Source organism: Lagenorhynchus albirostris, chromosome 2 (assembly GCF_949774975.1).
Source record: "Lagenorhynchus albirostris chromosome 2, mLagAlb1.1, whole genome shotgun sequence".
NCBI classification, from domain to species: Eukaryota; Metazoa; Chordata; class Mammalia; order Artiodactyla; family Delphinidae; genus Lagenorhynchus; species Lagenorhynchus albirostris.
The window spans coordinates 119,016,967-119,038,890 of NC_083096.1; the positions used below are offsets into that span (position 1 = coordinate 119,016,967).

The 21,924-nt window shown below is 40.2% G+C and overlaps 1 protein-coding gene across 3 annotated transcripts in view; it reads right to left on the reverse strand.

Moving 5' to 3' along the window:
* AK5 (adenylate kinase 5) overlaps positions 1 to 11,883 on the reverse strand; it is a 239,594-nt gene extending 227,711 nt beyond the window's left edge. For 2 of the 3 annotated variants that reach the window (XM_060142522.1, XM_060142521.1), the window contains exons 1-3: positions 11,544 to 11,883; positions 7,079 to 7,265; positions 225 to 392 (exon numbers count right to left, since the gene is read on the reverse strand). In XM_060142522.1, the coding sequence (XP_059998505.1) occupies positions 225 to 392; positions 7,079 to 7,265; positions 11,544 to 11,603 (415 nt within the window). In that variant the 5' untranslated portion in view covers positions 11,604 to 11,883. The remainder of the gene's footprint in view (positions 1 to 224; positions 393 to 7,078; positions 7,266 to 11,543) is intronic. The other variant, XM_060142523.1, reaches the window with a different exon arrangement.
* Between the last annotated feature and the right edge of the window lie 10,041 nt (positions 11,884 to 21,924).

Genomic DNA, 21,924 nt, shown 5'->3' on the forward strand with positions numbered 1-21,924 from the left:
TTCTATAAAAGTGCAATAAGCATTAGATTATATAATAACAATATATGTTTTATTGAAAAGTATGCTAAAAATATTTCCATCTACTGTCTCTAAAGCTTTTGTTTCCATTGTTTGTCATTATCCAACTACTTGCAAATATGATGTATAGTTGACATAATTTTTGAAATGTAAATATATAAACAAAGTGAGCAACAGTATGAAAATTTTGCTTTCTGTCCTCGTACCTATGACAAGAATGATTTTGGGTCGAGGTCTAGTAGGATCAAAGACCTCATACTCCTCAATTAACTCCGCAGTCTCTGAGAGGTCTGTGTCACTTTCTATGGAGAATTGATGGATTGGAGGGAGCCGATCATACCGTCGATAAGGAAAGTTTGAATTTTCAGGCATTACTGCAAAAGAGTAAGATAACTTTGAAACGGAAAAAAAAGCACAATTAAACATTTTTTTGCACTTAACCAATTAGTTGAAGAAATTTAAAAATGAAATGAGTCTGATTTTTTTCAACTGGAAGAAGACTCCCGTCCCCTTAAGTCGTCAGCAAACTTTTCCTTAAAGGGCCAGATAATCAACATTGTGGACTTTGAGGAACAGAGAGTCTCATACTCCACTTAGCCAGGAAAACAGTTGTAGACAATAAATAAATGGGGACTTCCCTGGTGGCTCAGTGGTTAAGGATCCGCCTGCCAAGGCGTGGTACACGGGTTCAAGCCCTGGTCGAGAGGAACCCACATGCCGCAGAGCATCTAGGCCCATGTGCCACAACTACTGAGCCTGTGCTCTAGAGCCCACGAGCGACAGCTACTGAGCCCGCGTGCCACAGCTACTGAAGCCCGTGCACCTAGAGCCCGTGCTCCACTGCAAGAGAAGCTGCCACAATGAGAAGCCTGAGCACCGCAACGAAGAATAGCCCCCGCTCACCCAACTAGAGAAAGCCCGCACGCAGCAAGGAAGACCCAACATGGCCAAGAATTCAATCAATCAATCAATCAATAAACAAATAAACAAATGGATGTGCTTGTATTCCAATTAAACTTTGTTTATAAAAAACAGGCAGTGAGGGGCTTCCCTGGTGGCGCAGTGGTTGAGAGTCTGCCTGCCGATGCAGGGGACACGGGTTCGTGCCTCGGTCCGGGAAGATCACACATGCCGCGGAGCAGTTAAGCCCGTGAGCCATGGCCGCTGAGCCTGCATCTCCGGAGCCTGTGCTCCGCAACGCGAGAGGCCACAGCAGTGAGAGACCCGCGTACCACAAAACAAAATAAAACAAAACAAAACAGGCAGTGAGCCAGACTTGGCCATGGGTCATAGTTTGCCAACCTCTGCCCTCGAGGAACCTTCTTAAGTACTGCCTAGTCTTGCTTGGTAGTTGGTATACATCCTAGTCACTGAAAATGGTGCTCCTAGAGTTTTGTAGCACACACCTTCACAACTTTGATAACCATATGCAGCTGCCGATCGAGGCAATGCTTATGCACAACGTGTTTCATTTATCCATAAATATAGATACGCAATCACTACGATCCAGGTACCCTGCTGTAGTCCAGTGGAATGGCTTGGTGGCATAATGCACAAAAACTTAAGGTACTGTCACAAGACAGGTAAAGAGTAGCAAACAATTTCTATATTTGGAACATCTTTCAACATCACTTAACTTTACATTCTCAATATTTATTATCTTTAATCTTGATTTAAAAAGGTAACTATGAAGATTTACATCTACAACAGCAATAAATCTTTGCTATTTATTGTCAGACATGTTAGTGTGTTGAGGATGGTTCAGTAGAAGAATACAATAAGAGGTAGTCCTGTCCCCACAGAGCTTACAAACTAGAGCTCACATGTTTATATCTGAGAGCGGTATGCACACCAGGCAGGATAAGTGCTAAAATGAATATCTCTTATGGTAAACACCATAGGAGTTCAATTGATGGGTAGATCCATTTAGGCAGGAGTGCTAGAAAAAGACTGCAAAAGAGGCAGGACTTGAACTTCGAAAGACTAGAACAGGTGATGAAAAGTGGAAAGTATTTCTCAGTTGGTAGAAACGAAACACAAAGACTCAGAATCGGAAATACAAATGACATGTTCAAATAGATCAGAGGACAGAGCCGGCAAGCCCAAGTGAAGCAGATGCTCTCTACCAGCTACTGCTGTTTGATTCATGGATCTTTCCTTCCTCATTCATGTGCTGGTATTCAAGGAGGCAAAGAGAAGCCCTAACTACCCAAAAAGCACCTGCACAAAGGAGACGGAGGTCACCTGGCCTGCCATGAGTAATTTGGCTAAGCGGATTACTGGATTTTAGCACGGCATAATACTCACATTTCCTCTGGAGATCAGGTAGAACTTTCCATTCTCTGTTGATACAGTAAATGAGGTCATTGACTACTGACTCATGGAACTCACTTTAATTCCACGAAAAGAGTGAAGTAGTCTACAGATGACAGTGGATATTCTTTTTTTTTTTAATTTTATTTATTTTTGGCTGTGTTGGGTCTTCGTTGCTGTGTGCAGGCTTTCTCTAGTTGTGGCGAGTGGGGGTTACTCTTCACTGCAGTGTGCAGGCTTCTCACTGTGGTGGCTTCTCTTGTGGAGCATGGGCTCTAGGCACCCGGGCTTAGTAGTTGTGGCACGTGGGCTCAGTAGTTGTGGCACGTGGGCTCTAGAGCGCAGGCTCGGTAGTTGTGGTGCACGGGCTTAGCTGCTCCGCAGCATGTGGGATCTTCTTGGACCGGGGATTGAACCGGTGTTCCCTGCATTGGCAGGCGGATTCTTATCCACTGCGTCACCAGGGAAGTCCCGACAGTGGGTATTCTTTAGAAAATTCTGGGAAGAGCTATGTCAGGAAAGGCACTAACAATATTATCCAGTTCTGCCTTGAAATTGAACGGCTTCACCCAATGCAGGGCAAAACTCTAAGCATTATCATTGATTACCTTCTTCCCTCACTCTTCATATCTATTCCCATAGACTTCTCTCCAAAGCATATCCCAAATGCACACGTTTTTCTCCATCTCCACTACCACAACTCATCCCCAAGCCGCCATCATTTATCTGGACTACTGTAGACTCTACGAGTTGCTTGCTCCTACACCACAGTCCATTGCTTGAAATGTTCTTTCCTTGTTGATCCCATGGCTGACTGCTTCTTGTCATTCACACCTCAGCTTAAATGTCACCTCCTATAAGAGGACTTTACTGACCTTTTAATCTAGGGTAGCCAGCCAGTTAATTTCAAGGACATCATCCCTTACAATAATGCTCTGCACAGCACCTACCACTTCACCATTGTTTGTCCTCTCCCACTAGAATAAGTTCTATAACAGCAGGGACCTTTCCTATCTGGAACTTTGTATCCCTGGGAGCTAGAACTATGCTTGGCACAAAGTTAGTGTCCAATAAATACTTGCTGAACCAATAACAAAGAGAACAATCTTGCTGAAGTAGATGGTGCCCATGGAGAAAAGCCAGAAGATGGGTAGGTAGAGTGTGGCCACAATGTGGAGGGCCTTGATCACCAGGGTAAAGGGTTTAGCTTTAATCTGGTAGAAAGCCAGTGGAGGTTTCTGGGGGGTAGAGAAATGACATGATGAAATATGAAATATATTTTTTAGGAAAATTAACCTGGTGGTGATTAGAATGGATTTGAGTAGGGAGAAGCTAGGAGGTAGCTAGGGTAGCAGCTAGGAGGCTGTTGAAGTAGTTCACAGGTAAGAGGTGAGGGCTTAGACTAGAGGGGAAATAGGGGAAATGGAAATGAGTGGTTGGATATGAAGGATATGATTCGGATTCAGATATGAGAGATGACAGAAGATGACAGCTCAAAAACAATTGCCAGGTGTCAAGTCTAAAACAATAAGGAACATATTGCATTTCATCCAGTATCTTTCTGCCCTCTCTTTTATGCTCTAGAAATACTGGGCTTCTCTCCTTCCTGTCTTTATCCTGGCTTCTTCCTCTATGTCAGAAATCTCTGTTCTCTGTTCATTAGTATACTCTCATCTCCATCCTTCTCTAGTTGACACCTACTCACCTCTCCGTCTCTTAGTATTAGCATATCACTTCCTCCAGGAAGCCTACCCTGAACCCCGGCTTAGGTTGGATCCATCTGCCTGTTAATATGGTTAGTTCTATAGCATATGGTATTTTCTATAGCATCCATTGTGCTTCTAATTATATTTTTAACACCTGACTTCATCACTATAGGGCAGGTGCCATGTTTGTTCATGAGGGCAGGCGCCATGTTTGTTATTTTTTGGTGGTTACATTCTCGGTCTTAAAAGAGTGTCTGACACATAGTAGTACTCAATAAGTGGAGGAGGGCTGGTTTTGAAGCAAATATGATATGTTTGGTTTTGGACATGTTGAGTAAAGCTGACAACGAGATATTCCAGAAGAAAAGCTCTATGGACAGTTGGAGCTATGGGACTAAAACTCTTATTTGTGAGTAATTATTTGTTCAATTGTATACAAACGGTAGGAAAAAATGGATGCTCACCTCATATTTACGGTACAATGCTTTAAAGAACTGTCAGCTAATAATTTATCCTTGCTTTTATCATATTTTTACTTAGGAAAGTAATTTGCTTAAAAATTATTAAAATGTTCTATTTCACGGAATAATTTTTCATGATAATTATATATTAGCATGGTGATGTCAATACTTCAGCAAAAAAATGCATGAATCACTTTTTGTTTCTAGATATAATAATAGTGCTTACAGTTACAGGGAAGTTAGCAATTTTGTCGATTTTAATAAGCTATTCTGTAAATCATAGTTAAAAACCTACAAAGCACACACGTGCAAAGCATTTCATAAAATAATATTTTATTATTATAGGATTAATCAGTTTAGAAACCATTTTCTGTCTTTTAGCCTACATTCTAGATATTAAACAGTGTGATACAACATTCTTGTCACCATAGTATGTGAAAGGTTTTATTTGATGATTAATTAAAAGATCTCTGAGTTGGAATTCTGGTAAAGTACTAGCAGATATGGAGATTCTAAAATTAACTAGTGATTTCAGTTCTAATGAAAGTTAAATCTACATTTTCCATTCCTATTTTAGCTTATCCTGCTAGATCAAGAGTTCCAAACTGGTCATCTGTGGGCCCAACGTAGCCTCATAGATGTGCTTTGTTCAGCTCGACATTTTTCCAAAATTTGTGCTTGACTCCCTTTAGACAATGATTGTTCAGTCTAGGTCTGTTCTCTAGTTTGACCACAGTCTCCACCATTCTCTATTACATACTTGGCCTGCCTGGCTTCTACATATAATCAAGTCAAGTAACAGTATAAAACAGAAGCATTCAAATTTCATTTTGTTACAAAATGGCCACTTTATATAACCAGCTTTTCGACTAAGTGAATGTCACATCCTCTTAGACTTAAATTTAAGAACGTAAAAATATCTTAGACTAAATCCAGTAATACCTAAGGTTTGTTAGTGCTTTAAGGTTTAAAAAGAAATTCCCCATATTTATGTCACTTGATTTAACAAGGGCCTAGGGCATGTATTTAACATTGAGCCAGATTCTAACATATGATGACACCCTGGGAAGGAAGTTAGCCCTTTTGGGAAGGTGTATGAACCCTTCAAGCTCACAAAAATATCATTTTATTCACTTAAGCAGTAATTTACCAAGTGGTGTGCTGCAGTGGTAACTGCTTAAAGGTTCTCTCTTGAGCACCCAAGCCTAAATCACCTAGTGGTGACCCTGGATTGACAGGGAAGGAGTCTTCTCCTCTCTGGAGATGTTTCTGAGACAACGTCATTTCTGCTTTTTCTCCCTGCTTGTGTTTCTTAAAAATTAACACACTCTGACTTTTCCCCACATCATGTTCAAATAAAATCTAAGTGGGTCATGACTAAGTAAGATAAAACAAATTAAGATTTATTTCCCCTTTGTATTTATTGCAAATAGAATTGTCTCCGCTTCAAATTCTGTCTGTATAACTGAAACTTTTCATGGTACAATTTTTGAGAATGGCTTAAATTTTGAAAACAGAATGATTTGGGCCACTGGGAAAGAATTAATTGGTTTCCTCTGATTTGGAACTGATTTCATTTTGCACATACTATTGTACTTCTCTATTTTATCTGGAGCCCAAAAGGCTGCTTAGCTGATTTTGAACTAATTTTGATAAGCACATATTTCAGAAAGCTGGAATACCATGAATCTCCTCTAGTGAATTCCAGTTCTTAGTTCCAAACTATCCCTAAAACTGTTAAACAAGTTTATGCATCCCATTTCTTTTGTAGCACCCAAATGCCTAATCTCATGCATTGCATTCAGTAGCTGCTAAATAAATTCTTCTTGAGTTAACTGGTATAAACTTTACATGCATTTATGCAGATGCATTAATATGAACTCTGAATTTGGAAACACAGTAATAAGTTAAATCTCTTCTGAGTTAATCAAAAAATGTGGTAGTTATACAATAACTATCAATTCTGTCTGTCAACCACTCATTTATTTGGAAAAGTCTAATTTGCAATTTTAAGAAAAATTCAGTTTGCTAATGTAATTCATTTTACAAAATAACGAAGTCAGGACTTCCCTGGTGGCGCAGTGGTTAAGAATCCACCTGCCGATGCAGGGGACAAGGATTCGAGCCCTAGTCCAGGAAGATCCCACATGCCACAGAGCAACTAAGCCCGTGCGCCACAACTACTGAGTCCGCATGCCACAACTACTGAAGCCCCCGTGCTTAGAGCCCATGTTCCACAACAAGAGAAACCACAGCAATGAGAAGTCCGCGCACCGCAATGAAGACCCAACATAGCCAAAAATAAATTAATTAATTAAGAAGAATAAACAAAATTAATGAAGTCAGTAAAAAATTTCATTGAGCTTACAAAATTACATACAACGGTATGTAATTTTGTTTGTCTTATCATGGAGGTGATTAGAATTAGTAGCAGAGACAGAATAGTCACATTCCAGGGCCAAATATCCTTTTAGGTGCTGGGAAACCTACTAAATTAAATCATTGCCTACAGTTTGTATGATAGGTTTTAAAGAAAATTGCTCTAAGTATAAACTGTCTATTATTCTACAAATACATTACCATTTCTTAGAAAGGATCTCCGTGACTGCCCTCCATTGAGCGGAGGTAAGGTCTTCTTCTCCTGGCTTACAAATGAATCCCACTTCACCTTGTCACAGCCGCCTAGTTCCTTTACTTTCTGTAAACAACTTTCCAAGTACTCTACTGGGTCTTCAGGCTTAGAACACATCAGTCCATTCAAAAGGCTCTGAAATACAACACAATATGCCCATAGAAAATATGTTTTTAAAGCACCTTTGTCAAAATAGTGTATATCCCATCTTTAAATTCTGGGTTGTTTTGATTCTTTGCATTTAAAAAAAATAAACAATTAGAGTTGAAATTATGCTCTGATTGAATAATTTAAATACCCCCTTAAATTCTTGACCAATTAGTTTTCAGCTCAGCATTCTCTGTCTTTTAAACCATTAAGGCCAACTATACTGTTTAAAATAGAAGAACCTTATCAATATGAGATAAAGTGCAGTGTGTAAAAATGCCCCAGTCATGATTTATCTCATTCCTACCCATCCTTAAAGGCTCCAAGCCTCAGTTTCAGAGGATTTTTTAAGGATTAAAAAATGTAAATATTTTGTAAATATAATGTATTTTACATACATATAATGTACGTAAATATTTGTAAAGTACATATTAAGTGCCTGGAACATAGTAAATAATAAATGTTGGTGGTTGTAATCATCATCGTCATCATCATCATCATCAGGAAGTCTCCCCTGAGCCCTCAGGTTGGCTTGTGGACCCAACACCCTTCCTTGGTGTTCATGATACCCAGAAAAAACTATCTTACCTGTCATTCATACTAAAACCACCAGTTTATGTGTTGGTCTCCTCTTCTAACCTACAAACTCTTCAACAATACAGTGTGGGTCTTATTTATTTCACAATATCCAGCCTCTGACACTTTCCCTCGCACAAGGTAGGTACATACTGAACTGTTCTCTACTTAGAAAAAAAATTTCACTCAAAACATAAAGACTGAGTTTAAATAAACACATTTGATATATAATAAATCACTACAATATCCATTGATATTACAGAGGAAAACCTGGTGTCTGATATTTCATAAGTATTAATTTCTAAAAATGCTATAAATTTGGAAATGCTGATTCCTGGGAACTGAACTGATGTGCAAAATATTTTCCTTTGGAGTATTTCATGGAAAAAGCATAGAGGATTATTACCACCATTATTAATGCACAAAATATACACCTTTGAAAAGCTGACATCTTTCCTAAATACAGTATTTTATTTTCAAATTATTCTTGTGCAATTTGCTCTAAATGGTAGGCAGTTCCTACCAGGTACATTTGTTCTCTGAAATCCTAAATAACGTAGGGTAGAATGTTCAATCAGAGGAGTTCAACTGCAGAGGGAGCAGAAAAAACTAACCTGGGCATCCACATCCACAACCAGTTTGTATGTCAGGGTCTGTGCTACACACACACACATTGTGTTTAACTCCTCGGATTCCTCCTACCTCAATGTAGCTAACTCTGTGGCAGGGGTTACTCAGTATCTTTGCATGCTTTAGCTTACCCAATGCACTTTCAGCCCTATGTGGCATTATTATCACCATTTATAGACTAGGAAATCCTGACTCAGAGATGTTAGTGAGTTGATCTAGGTTACTCAGCTAGAAACTCGTAGGCCTAGGATTCCAAGTCAATGGTTTTGATTCCAAAACCCATATATTCCTCTCTCTACATCTTGCAAAAAATATGATATGGGATTTAAAAAGTGCCAGATTTTCTGTGCCCCATACATAATCCAACTGCAATTCAAGTCACTCAAGATTAGGTTTTTAGTTTTTTGATCCCTATTATTGCCTAAAATGAGTGAACGCACTCAATGAAGATTTTTTTTTTTTTACTGGAAACTATGGTTCCAGCCTCCCTAAACATACCTGACTCCACAAAGGGTACTGATTTTAGAAGGAGGAATGAGGTCCACTCCTTCATAGATAATTTAAATCCATTCTTCTAACAGTCAGCCAGAATCGGGGATCCAAAACAACCAGCAAACATTTTTTACTCGGTCTACTTGAGTCAACCCTTTGAGAACCTGAACAATCTAATTTGACTTGCCCCAGTATTCAAATTAATTGCCAAATCTTTGCTCTAAGGTACAGCGATACAAGATCAATATACACACCATAAGGTTAACTAGAGTTAAGAACTCATCTAAAAATGGAAACACATTTCAAACTTGAACCTACCAGAGATATCCCATTTAGCCCATATGATGTTTCAAGTCAGAAAGAAATCTGAAAAGGTCAGTTAGATACAGCTAGTTGCTTGACAATATGTAGATTCAATAATCAATCACTTGGTCTACAATGGTGTCTAGTATCCACAACTGTGCCCAATGTTTTGGGCTTGATAGATATCTAACTGCTAAACTTTGTATGCCTAGAAACTTTGTATACCTACACTGTGGTTTTGAGGGAGAAAATCTCCCTCAAACTTCAAGTGTTTGGTTTAAGTTTGGAAACTTAAAGCGTTTGGTTTAAGTTTGGAAACTTAAAGCATTTGGTTTTGCTGTCTACACTCATCACATGGAGAACTGCCAAGTTCTACTTCTCTCTTGTGCTGTGCACAGCACAGATTCTTCTTACTGGAAGGATGGAGCTTTTGGAGGTCACCAGCAGTCTCCTTCCAGCTTCCCATTGCCTTGGATTGCATTTAAATACACTGTATATCTGTATTTCACCTAAGCAAGTTGACTTCCCTTTCTGGGTGTGCACTATTTTAAAACATCACATTCATATGCAGAAAAGCCAAGGAAAAGCATAGCACCTGAACAAAAATGCCTGCCATCACTTATTTGCACAGTGTAGATTTTCATACACAAGCTATCAAAATCCTCTGTGGTTACCAAGGCGGAAAAACACTACTCACATTTATATAGAAAAAAAGGTGTACTATTAAGAAGCACTTTGCAATCAGGTGGCCCTGCTGCAGATGTTTCTAATTACTCTTTTAGGGATGACATTGATCTCAGTAGCAGTATTTATGACAAAACCCTGCAAGCTCTTCATCTCCATATTTAGTTTTTGAAAATTAAAAAAAAGAAAAGAAAAACTCTTAACGAGAATCCTGCATACCCCCAAGACCTGTCCTTATGCAACACCTCCTGATTATTTTCAAATACTAGTAACACACTTGCTAGATTGGGGTTTCACATACTAGGCTTGTGCTCAGTGGGTGATTTACCTGGAAATCTTGTCTTCAGATGGACCTGAAACCGGTGGCTTATGGAGGTGAGAGGAAAATGGAGATCTGTAATTATGGCGGCCCATTTAAAGATAATTTGGGAAAACAGAGACAAGATTATTTTCCCAAGTAGTGTTATAAAATTCCTTTTAGCAGAACAAACTCCCCAAATAGGAGAACGAGCAACGCATAACTTTTAGTTTACTGTATCAGTCCACAGTCTATCACCTTTCAGAAATGGGAGAACAGGTTTCAGAGGTCGCTCTATGAAGCTTGGCTCGCTTCCATTTTTTTTTTTCCCTTAACCTAAGTAAAAACACATAGGATTCAGGAATGTTCTAAAATTCAAATACGGAGAGAAGGAAAGGAAACAAGACGATCCGCGACGTAGCCTATGGTTTAGAACTAACCAAGGTTCTAGTTCATCCATCAAGCCTCCTCTCCCACATTCCCAAAGTGTTCCCCATTTCCCGGGTCTCTGGTGCAGATGATGCTGTGATGCGGTCGGAAGACAGAGCAACAGGAGTCACGCCCGCCTCGCCACTCCCTCTCCGATTCGCCTTCTCTACATGGGTTGGTGAGGACAGGCGAAAGCTATGGGCTGGGGAGGTGAGGAAGGAGAACCATCCCTTCCAAGGTGACGGGGAAACGTGCTCAGGAGTTCATTCACCGAAAGCGCAGAGCAGCGCTGGGTGAGAGCCACCCGGGAGGTAGCGCTGCACTTGATGGGTTTGGATTTGTTTTTTGCATCTTCATCCCTCTCCCCCAAGCTGTCCCTGTGGTGGGCTGCTTTCGTCCTCACTTCCCCGTAAACACGGGGGTCCCAACCCTCGGCGCGCGAAGGGACTAAGGCTCTCGATTCCCAGTTCCGAGTCCTTGCTGGCTGCTGGGCGCCAGCGTACCCACCTGGCCTGATCCTCACACCGGGAGAGCGCGGCCGGCCGCTGCCAGCAGCCCATCCTGGGGGTCCACATGGGAGGGATGCGCTGGGGGCAGCCTGCTTCCAGAACCCTGTTCGAAGACTGAAACTTGATTTTCGAGATGGAGGCTTCTGAGTCCAGCCTTCCGACAAGGACCCCGCAACCCGCCAGACAGGCAGCTACCCCTGGGCAAGCAGGCGAGCAAGCTTCCGCAAGCGTCTTCACTTCCGTGCCTCGCGTCGGCAAGGTGGGACGGCGAACGGCCTCTCACCCCGAGCCCCGGGGATGCCCTCCCCGACCCTCCCGTCCTCTCTGCCAGACCTAGCCCCCTACCTCGAAAAGCTGCGGGATTTCCCTCCGGGCCAGATACTCCTTGGCTTCGTTGGTGTTCATGGCTGTTCCGCGCGCGCCCTGGGGCGCAGGCGGGAGGCTCCCGGGCTGCGGCGATCAGGGCTGGGGCTGGCGGTGTCCACACCGAACACCGCGCAGCCCTCGCTCTCACGCGGAAATACGCGCTCGGTTCTGCCTACCCAGGCCGGGCCCCCCTCCGCCTCTCCGTGGCGACTGTGGTCTCAGAGCTCCCACCGCCCCCTCCTCGGTGCTGGTCCCCACGCCGGAGCTGCGGGCTCGGAGCCGCGGCTTCCCGGGCTCTAGGCTGCGCGGCCGCCAGCGGAGGGGCGGAGGGGGCGGAGGGAGCGGAGGGAGCGGAGGAAGGAGAACAGCGCGGCGGACGCCAGGCAGCAGCCCGCCCGACGCCAGGCAGCAGCCCGCCCGCCTGCTTGTCCCGCTCGGCGCGCCGCGCTCTGAGCCTCCCGTATGCGGGCGGCGACGGCGGCGGCCAGTCACGCTGCTCGAGCGGAGCGTGGCGCGGGGGTGGGGAAGGGTGCGCGCGGGGGGCTCGCAGTCACGCCCCCCGTGTCACACCACCGCCTGGCGCGCTTTCCTGCGCGCGCCGACCCCGGAACGCAGCAACCTGGGACCAGGTGGCCAAAGGAACAGAGTCGGGGTCTGTAGCAATGTGCGACCCTTTCATCTCTCCCGACCCCCCCCGACCCCGACCCCCCCCCCCCGCCACACGAGTTACTCGTGCATGCCCGAGGAGCTCCCAGGAAGAAACCTAATTGTCACAGAATTTATCATTTATTCCTAAGGTTACCGGTGTTTCATAACAGGCAGCTGGGAGTAAGGAGAAAAGGGGATTGAGGGTGTTGACTCCATCCCCTTAAGATAATTTTTAGATCTTGAGTATTTCTATCCTTCAGGAACGTTTTGCTAGCTGGTCTCGAATTTTTTTCCCTGTTAGTGTCACAAATCCTTACAGATTTCAGAATAAGGCCTTACAGTGAGGTTGGAATCTTCCCTAACAGAAGGATTAGTAAGTAATCAACTAGTTAATTATGTCTGTAGAGAGGAATGGGAAGGTGGAGGCGAGAAGTGGGTGGTGGTTGAGAGCCGGAGACGGCTTAAACTGGAAACATGCTTGGTAGGTGACTGGGCGCCACCGTTAATCTGATCGGAGGAGTGTGCTGTTGGTGGACCATGGGCCGTTGGAGCACCCTGGGGTGGGTATGGGTTGATGTGATAAAGCAGCGTTACGGGTCAAGTATCTTCCCATTTCCCCCATTATGATGTCTTTTCATTGCCTGCTTGAAAATGGTCCATGCCACCCTGGGAACATGACCTCTAATTCCATACAAGACCCAACACGTGGGAGGGCATGTCAGAGAAAGGAGGCTCTTGCCATCGGGGATCAGGCCAGGGAGAGAGGCAACACCACCACTGCTTCCAGGAACCAGTGTCTGGATGTCCATTTCAAGTTCATCTTTTGCAGATCTTTTCTTGGTTTTATTTCTTGTCACAGTAAAGACTGCTACTCATGCCTTCACTATAGCTGCAGTTTTGTTTTATCCAGGGAGGGAACTCAAGAATTAATTGAGTTTTGTAAAGTAAATGAAGTTTTCTGAACACTTGTGAAACCATGTGTCATATGGTAGCCTTAAATGAGGCAGGTGTTCTATAGAAATTGGTTTCTGCCCTCAGAATATGCCACATCATTTATAGTTCCAGCTTCTGACGTTCTTTACCTTGTGTAAGAGCAGGTTTTGACAGTAGTGAAGCATTGTCTGTTCCCTGTGCAACAATGCTTGATAGCTACCAGGATCCATGGCCTGAAAGCTTACTTTATGAGCAGGCACAGCTGAGGCAAAGCATCTAGGACTGAAGAGGCCACTTCCTGCTGGACCTTTCAAGGTCACCCTTTACAGACAAGAATCTAGCAGAGTACAGCTCACATCTTCTCTCCTAGGGAGGAATGAATCCTGAATGGATATATGATTCTAAGTGCACTTTAGTGTAGTCAGGCAAGGATAAAAACTTGCTTGTATAAAGAGAGTGGATAATGAAGACTGCATTGCACTAAATATTCTAAATAGCCTGAAAAAACATAGTAGCTGGAGATGTGGCAGATTTTCAGGTAGCCTCATACACTGACAATCAGTGCTCTTTGGTGTGTTCCAGATGTACGAAAGAAGCAAGTATTCACAATTACTTTTGCAAAGGGAGTTGTAGCCTGTTATGGAAGGGCTATATGGGGAAAGTGTAATGCTTAAAAGCCAGGCTGATTGTTTGGAAGAGAGGCAATAGAAAGGACAAGGAACAACAAATACATTCTTGCCATGGGAAAGCTGGCTCATCTCTCCCTGATATGAAATTCTAAGGGTGGGTAAATAAAGGGTTTCTTTGTTTACTTGGGGATACGTCGTTGCAAGGAATCAAGATGCTTACTGCATACCTAGCGTCTCCAGGCAGAATCTCTTCTGCTCCCAAATTGGGAGAGTGTGCTGCGTTATACAGCAGTGAATAAGACATACATAATTCCTCTGTCAAGCAATATACATTCTCCTGGAGAGTGCATGTAAGAAGTCCAGATGGACCATAAGCAAATAAAAATGCAGAAACAACATAAGATAGTGATAAATGAAGAGCAGATAAATAATTAACCCCTCTCCCACCAAAGACATAAGTGAGAACATATCAGATAGTGATAAATGTAATGATGAAAATCAAACATGCTTAACTGTTGATTTGATGCAAAAGGGTGGAGTCCAGATTCTTTGCTGGAAGTAGCAGAGCAAGTGGGAATGGTGATAACCTTTGAGGTGATAGCTAGAACTTTCCAAAGTTCTTGAGGAGGAGCCTCTTGGTGGGAATGTTTCTCTGGCTCACTGCTGACACACAGGCTATGTCTCAGCAAAGGGCTGAACCTTGCTCTGTCGCTATTAAGCAGCTGTCTCAGAGTAGAGACGATTGACTGCATCCACTTGCGAAGGCTCAAGGGCTCTGCACCCAGGGCAGCAACTTCCCAAACCGCACAGAGATGGTTGGAAACCATGCTTAAATGCTCATTCATTCCTAACAGATATTTATGCCATTTATAATTTCAATAGGGCAAGTTTAACTGCAGAAAATTTTACTGATAAAGTGTCAAATATTTCTCATGTTGCAGTTTCTCACCCCAGGAGAGGAGTCTAATGGGATCTACCACAGGCCCTGGTATAGTTGATAGTAATGATGTCATGACAAATTTGGCCATAATACAAGGTAAAAATTCATTGAGTGTTATGAGTCAGGCATTGTGACAAGCACTTTATAAAGTATATTGCATATGCCATGTTTAATTCTCAAATCAACCTGTGAGATATGTATTACTTGCATTATGTAAATGAAATAACTGAGATTCAGAGAGCCTAATTCCAAGATTATACTAGTAGTTACTGTCAGTCTGACTGCAAATCCCTATGCATCCTCATTCCTTAGAACTTCATCATCACCATGCCTTTCAATGTTACAAAGGCCTGCAACCTTCCATTCTTCCTTTCCTATTCCCTTCCTTCCTTTCTTTTTTTTTTTTAGCAGATGTTATTTTGTATTTGAGGGGAAATGTGTTTCAAAACACAAGTACAACAACAAAACATGTATAACAAGTTTATCTCTATAGATTTTCTAATTGTTTAAGGTTCTTTTCTATTTGAAAGTTTTTTTCATGATTCAGAGGTTGAAAAGATAACACAACATTCCTATTTGTTGAAATCTTGAGTGTTGAATTTCTCTCATTCTGCACAAAACCCCCCCAATATCTCCCTCCTAATTATTCTATTTCCCTCACTAATTGACAACCCACTGGGCTATTTGTATTTTCAGGGCCATTTGTAAATATTTTGTTTATCCAGAAAAAAATCTAAATACATAAGACTATCCATATTGTGTACATTGCCCTGATAAGTATACCCCTTATTTACGGGGTTTTTTTTAGAAAGTCTTTCTGAGGCTTTTACTCTTTTGTAAATGTGGAGTATACATACTGGTCTGTGAAATCTGGGGTAAATGCAGGATGAAATAATGATGTATAACACAACTCTTCAGCCAAAGCAGAATTTCCCTATGCTCTATTTCTTTTCTCCACACTGGCCGAGTAGCTGAACCAGACACTTGGATTCTGGATCTCAAAGACCTCTAGGAATTTTTGGGTTAGTGGAGGTTAGAGGTAAGAGATTGAAAACTCTCCTACAATGTCTGAAAGCTTTAGGAAAATTTCCAAGTATATAATTTATACACTAAGAATAGGAAAATCCTATATATTTATCTATTCATTAATATGTTCATTGATCAAACAATTATGAAATAACCTTGTATGATCCATACCTGTGTCTGGAGCTACGAATACAAACAGCAAGACTCAAAGGGTTCGCTGTCTAGTAGGGAGACATGGGCTTGTAGTAATTAAGTACAGGTAAACGTAATACTATGTTTTAATAATACGATAGAAGTAGATATGTGGAGGTGGGGGACACAAAGGTACATGACTCATATAAATATGTATATGGTAAAAAAAAAAAAGCACTTAGAACAGAACTCACACACACTGCTGGGGGAATGTAAACTTGCACAACCACTTTAGAAAACTGGGAATAACTATGGAAGCTGATGTATTTTTATATTCACCAAAAGATAGGTATTAGAATTTTCACAGAAGCACTATTTTAAATAGTCCTAAACTAAAATATACTCCAACGATCACCAACAAGTAGAACACATAAATTGTGTTAGATTCACAGCATGGAATACTATAAGCAATGAGGATCAACAGTCTACAGCTACATGGAACAACATGGATGAGTCTCACAGGCATAATACTGAGTAATCACCAGACAAAAAATATACAAGCTGTATGATTTCATTTATATAAAGGACAAAAACAGGCCAAAAAAATCTATGCTGTTAGAAATCAGGACAGTGGTTACCCATAGGAGAATGAAGCGACAGAGCTCAAGAAGGATTTAGGGGAAACTGCTCACGTTCTGCTCCTTGATTTGGGTGCAGGTTACGCGGGTGTGCTCATCTTGTGGAAACGCATTCAGCTGTGCAGATAGAATGTGCACTTCTCTGTGTGTATATTAAACTTCAGTAAAGACATATGTTGAAAAGTAAAAGATGGTGAAGTATAGGATTCAAACCCAAGACCATCTCATTCTTAAATCCCATGCCCTCCTAACAGTTCCATGCTATTTTATCATTTAATAAGCAGATCAAAAGTGAATTTGCAATCCATGGCCCTTTGCTTGTGCCTTTATTATTGCACTTAGAGTCAAATTGCTGCACTCAACACTATGTTGTTTGTAAGTAATAATTTACTTACAGTTTAGTCTCTCTCACTGTAAGATTCTGAGCTTCTCATCAGTAGGACCATGTCCTAGAAATCTCTATTTTCTCAGTGCTTTGGACAATGTCTGGCTTAAAATAGATACACATGAATGCAGGAATGAACTATCTGTATCTATATGTATAGAATGCTTAGAACTCAGCCAAAGAAATTTAGAAAGATATCCTAGCAGGAAAAAGTAAACTTTCTAATATTTTTTAAAAACAAATAGATTGAAATCTTTAAAAATTGCACCATGATGACTTGAAAGAGTTAATGCCATTTGTAGGGATTCCTGATTTACCATGTGGGAGTTTAGGTGCTGAGAAAATCTAACTCAGACAATGTTTTTGTAAGGTCTAGAAATATAATGGTTTATAAATACATGATTAAGCTACACAAATTAAAATGAAAACAGTGTTTTGTAATCATTCATTCAGTCAAATATTTCTTGAGTTCCTAGTATGTGCCAGGCACTGCTGTGCTACTCAGCACATAGACAAATAAAATACATGCGTATAACATATATCTAGAAGTTGGAAACAATAAAATAATATTTTATAAATCATATATGTATTTTTTATATTTATAAATCATATAGGTTGTTAGAATGTGATAAATACCATGCGAAAAGAAAAAGCAGAGGAGAGTAAGGAGGGACAGAGGACAGTTTCAGTTTTTTTTAAAAAATTTATACAATTTTAAAGGTTATTTTTCATTTACAGTTATTACAAAATATTGGCTATATTCCCCATGTCGTACAATACATCCTTGAGCCTATCTTACACCCAATAATTTGTACGTCCCATTTCCCTACCCTTATATTGCCCCTCCCCCCTGTAAGCACTAATTTGTTCTCTATATCTGTGAATCTGCTTCTTTTATTTTTTATTCACTAGTTGTTATATTTTTTAGATTCCATATATAAGCAATAGCATACAGTTTTTATTATTGTCTGACTTATTTCATTTAGCATAATGCCCTCCAAATCCATCCATTTGTTGCAAATGGCAAAATTTAGTTCCTTTTTATGGCTGAGTAGTATTCCATTGTATCTATATACCACATCTTCTTTATCCATTCATCTGTTGATGGATACTTAAGTTGCTTCCATATCTTGGCAATTGTAAATAATGGTGCTATGAACATTGGGGTGCATGTATATTTTCGAATTAGTGTTTTCGTTTTTTTTCAGATATATACCCAGGAGTGGAATTGCTGGGTCATATGGTAGTTCTATTTTTAGTTTTTTGAGAAACCACCAAACTGTTTCCCATAGTAGCTGCACCAATTTATATTCCCACCAACAGTGTACAGTGTTCCCTTTTCTCCACATCCTCATGAACATTTGTTATTTGTAAACTTTTGATGATAGCCATTCTGATAGCTGTGAGGTGATATCTCATTGTGGTTTTGATTTGCATTTCCCTGATGATTAGCAATGTTGAGCATCTTTTCATGAGCCTGTGGCCGATTACATTTTTAAATAGTGTGGTGAAAGAAGGTGTCATGGAGAACGTGACATTCCAGCAAAGATTTGAGAAGGTGATGGAGTTAACCCTGCCAGTATCTGGGGGAGCAGCCAGTTCAAATATCCTAGCGGGGAAGGATGCCTGACATGTTTTGGCAGCAGCAAGGGGGTGGGTTGACTGGAGTGGAGTGAAGGAGGGGAAGGGCAGAGGGGAATGCAGCCAAATCATGTAGGACCTTGTAAACCTAGTAAGTTCTTAGACTTTTCCTCTGAATGAAATGGGAAATTAGTGAAGGGTTTTGAGCCAAGACTAACATGATCTGACTTATATTAAAAATTTTTTTTAATTTTATATTGGAGTATAGTTAATTTACAATGTTTTATTAGTTTCAGGCGTACATATATCTATTCTTTTTCAGATTCTTTTCCCATATAGGTTATTACAGAATATTGAGTAGAGTTCCCTGTGCTATACAGTAGGTCCTTATTGTTTATCTGTTTTATATATAGCAGTGTGTATATGTTAATCACAAACTCCTAATTTATCCCTCCCCCCCCCCACCTTTCCCCTTTGGTAACCATAAGTTTGTTTTCTATCTGACTTAAATTTTTAAAAGGCACATCTGTCTACTGGTTTAGGAAGAGGACAGAGGGCAAAGGTAGGCGCATGGAGAACAGTTGGGAGGCTATGTGATTCAGATGAGATGAAGTCAGTAGAGGCGATGAGAACTGGTTAGATTTTAGATATATTTTGAAGATAGAACAAACAGGATCTTTGGACAGATTGCATGTGGTATATGAGAGAAAGAGAAAACATCAAGGATGACTTCATGTTTTTTGGCCTGAGGGTAGTAGACTATTAACTAATTGGCCACCAATAGCTTGCTAACTTAGAAAAGCAGATACATGGAAGGGAATTTTGACTTGCTCTGAAGGAGGCCTGGTACATGGTGAGCTCTCTCTGCTACTCACTGACCAATTTTCTGTTTTCATACACAACCTTTGGCTTAAGTGCGGCCATCTGAGCTCATGTTAGGTTAATGTACATGTCACAGGAAGTCAACCTCTTGTGCAAGTAGAAGAGAGGAATTTCCAGTTATTTCAGGAACATATTTGGAACTTAATGTTTTAGGATTTCAATGTCCATTCATTGGCATGACTATTTTACCTACCAATGGGAAATCTGTAATTCCATCACATCGGGTCTTCACCAGTCAACCTAACTTGGCTAAGATAAATACAAATAAGGAAACAACTTGAGCTCCAAGGAGCTTCTAAATTTAAATGCTCTAGCTAAAATACATAGAGAAACATTTTCATTTTGACTTAAATGAATATTCTGACAGAAGCTTTGAAGTAAAAGCTTTTTTGAGTCTCATAGAAGCCCCAGAGAAAAATAAATCCATGACATCAATTTATGTTTTTAAGTTTGTTTTCACAGAATGCAAAGAACACATTTGAGTTTTTATTATTCTTTTTTATCATTATGGAAAAATGGCAATTCTGTGAGCCTAGAGGCCTAAAATTTCTAAATCACACATATGTGTCAGAACCAGTATGCCCTTTTAAGTGTCTACATTTCTTACTTTTGGCTTTTTACTACATGCCTTATGAACAGTCTATTAGTAATGCATATATTAATCAGCTTAGGATGAGTAAGATATAATCTTTCCATCCAAGGAATGAAATGTACTCTTTCTCAAGAGTCACAAGGCATTCATGTTGGTGTGCTAGAAATTTTTAAAACTTACCAGAATTTACCATCTGCTACTGTTTTTTAAAATCTTTTTCATTTAGTCACATTTTCTCTATTAACTGTTCTTCTATAATACAATTAATTAGCATTCACAGTGTTTTTCTAATTAGGTGAAATCATAAAACTAAATATCTAGTAGAGATAACATGGGCAGTGACTAATTTAAAGAGGTCTCTTCCCCGAATAAATCAACATTTTAGATTTTGCAAAGGAAAACTAATACTGAAGCATTTCTCCAGTCATGTCAGTCTCTTGTGCAAACATTTTAGTGACTACCATTGTCTGCACTGTCCAATATGGTACACTAGCCACCTATGGCTATTTAAAGTTAACACATTATTTAATAATAATTTTAAAACAATAAAATTAAAACTTTAGTTTCTCAGTTGAACTAGACACACTGCAAGTACTAAATAGTCATGTGTGGCTAGTGGTCACCATGTTTGGATGGAATTAGATATAAATGTAGATATAGATATAGAACATTTCTCTCATCACAGAAAATTCTTTTGGAAAGTGCTGGTGTGGAGAATAACTTGTAATTTTTTTAGCATGGAATTCCAAGCACTCCATTATTTCATTCCAGTTTACCTTACTAGGTATATCTTCCACTATACTGATCACATATGACCTATGAATCCTATACTTTTGTATTTCTGAGCCCTTACTTATTTGATTCCCTCAGCTTATTATTAATTTCATCTGTTTTCCATTTAGTGAAATATTCCCATAGCTACAAGGATCCAGTTAAATGTACCTTCTTCATAAAAGCCATCTATATTCAGCCCTGGTGGATTTAAGTAATTTCTTCCTTGCTGTTCTCTAGAATGTGCTTGTACAGGTATCCCCTGGTTTTTGAGAGTTCGCTTTACGCCACTTTGCATTTATGAAAGACTTGCATTAGTACTTGTTTTCTCTGACCAAAAGAAATCCAAAGATTTTTGCTTTTACAAAAAAGGAGAAAATAAAAAATGGCATTCAGCACTTGTTTTGTAGCTAGCGTTACAGAGGCAGCACATGATCTGTGCAGCAAGAGTGGTACCACCAAGCTCCTTCCCTGGGAACTGCGCTCAGCACCCCAGCATCAAGCTGCCATAGCTTTGAACTGTGTCTGTGAGCATCTGTGCTTTATCTTGATTTATTTATTATCTTTCAACATCCTTTTTCTTTTTCATCGAATTATAATTGACCTACACTATTATGTTAGTTTCAGGTGTACCACATAGTGATTTGATATTTTTTACATTAAGAAATGATCACAATGTCTAGTTACCATTTGCCACCATGCAAAGTTATTACAATATTATTGACTATAATCCCTATGCTCTACTTTACAACCCTGTGATTTATTTTTTAACTGGAAGTCTGTACCCCTTAATCTCCTTCACCTATTTTGCCTGTCCCCCTACCACTCTCCTTTCTGGCAACCACCAGTTTGTTCTCTGTATCTATGAGTCTGTTCCTGTTTTGTTTTGTTTTGTTTGTTCATTTGTTTTGTTTTTTAGATTCTACATATAAGTGAAATAGTACAGTATTTGTCATTCTCTGTCTGACTTATTTCACTAAGCATAATACCCTCTAGGTTCATCCATGTTGCAAATGGTAAGATTTCACTCTTTTTTATGGCTGAGTAATATTCCATTGTATATATATACCACATCTTCTTTGTTTATTCATCTATCAATGGATACTTAGGCTGCTTCCATATCTTAGCTATTGTATATAATACTGCAACGAACAAGGGGTGCATACGTCTTTTTGAATTAGTGTTTTCATTTTCTCGAATAAA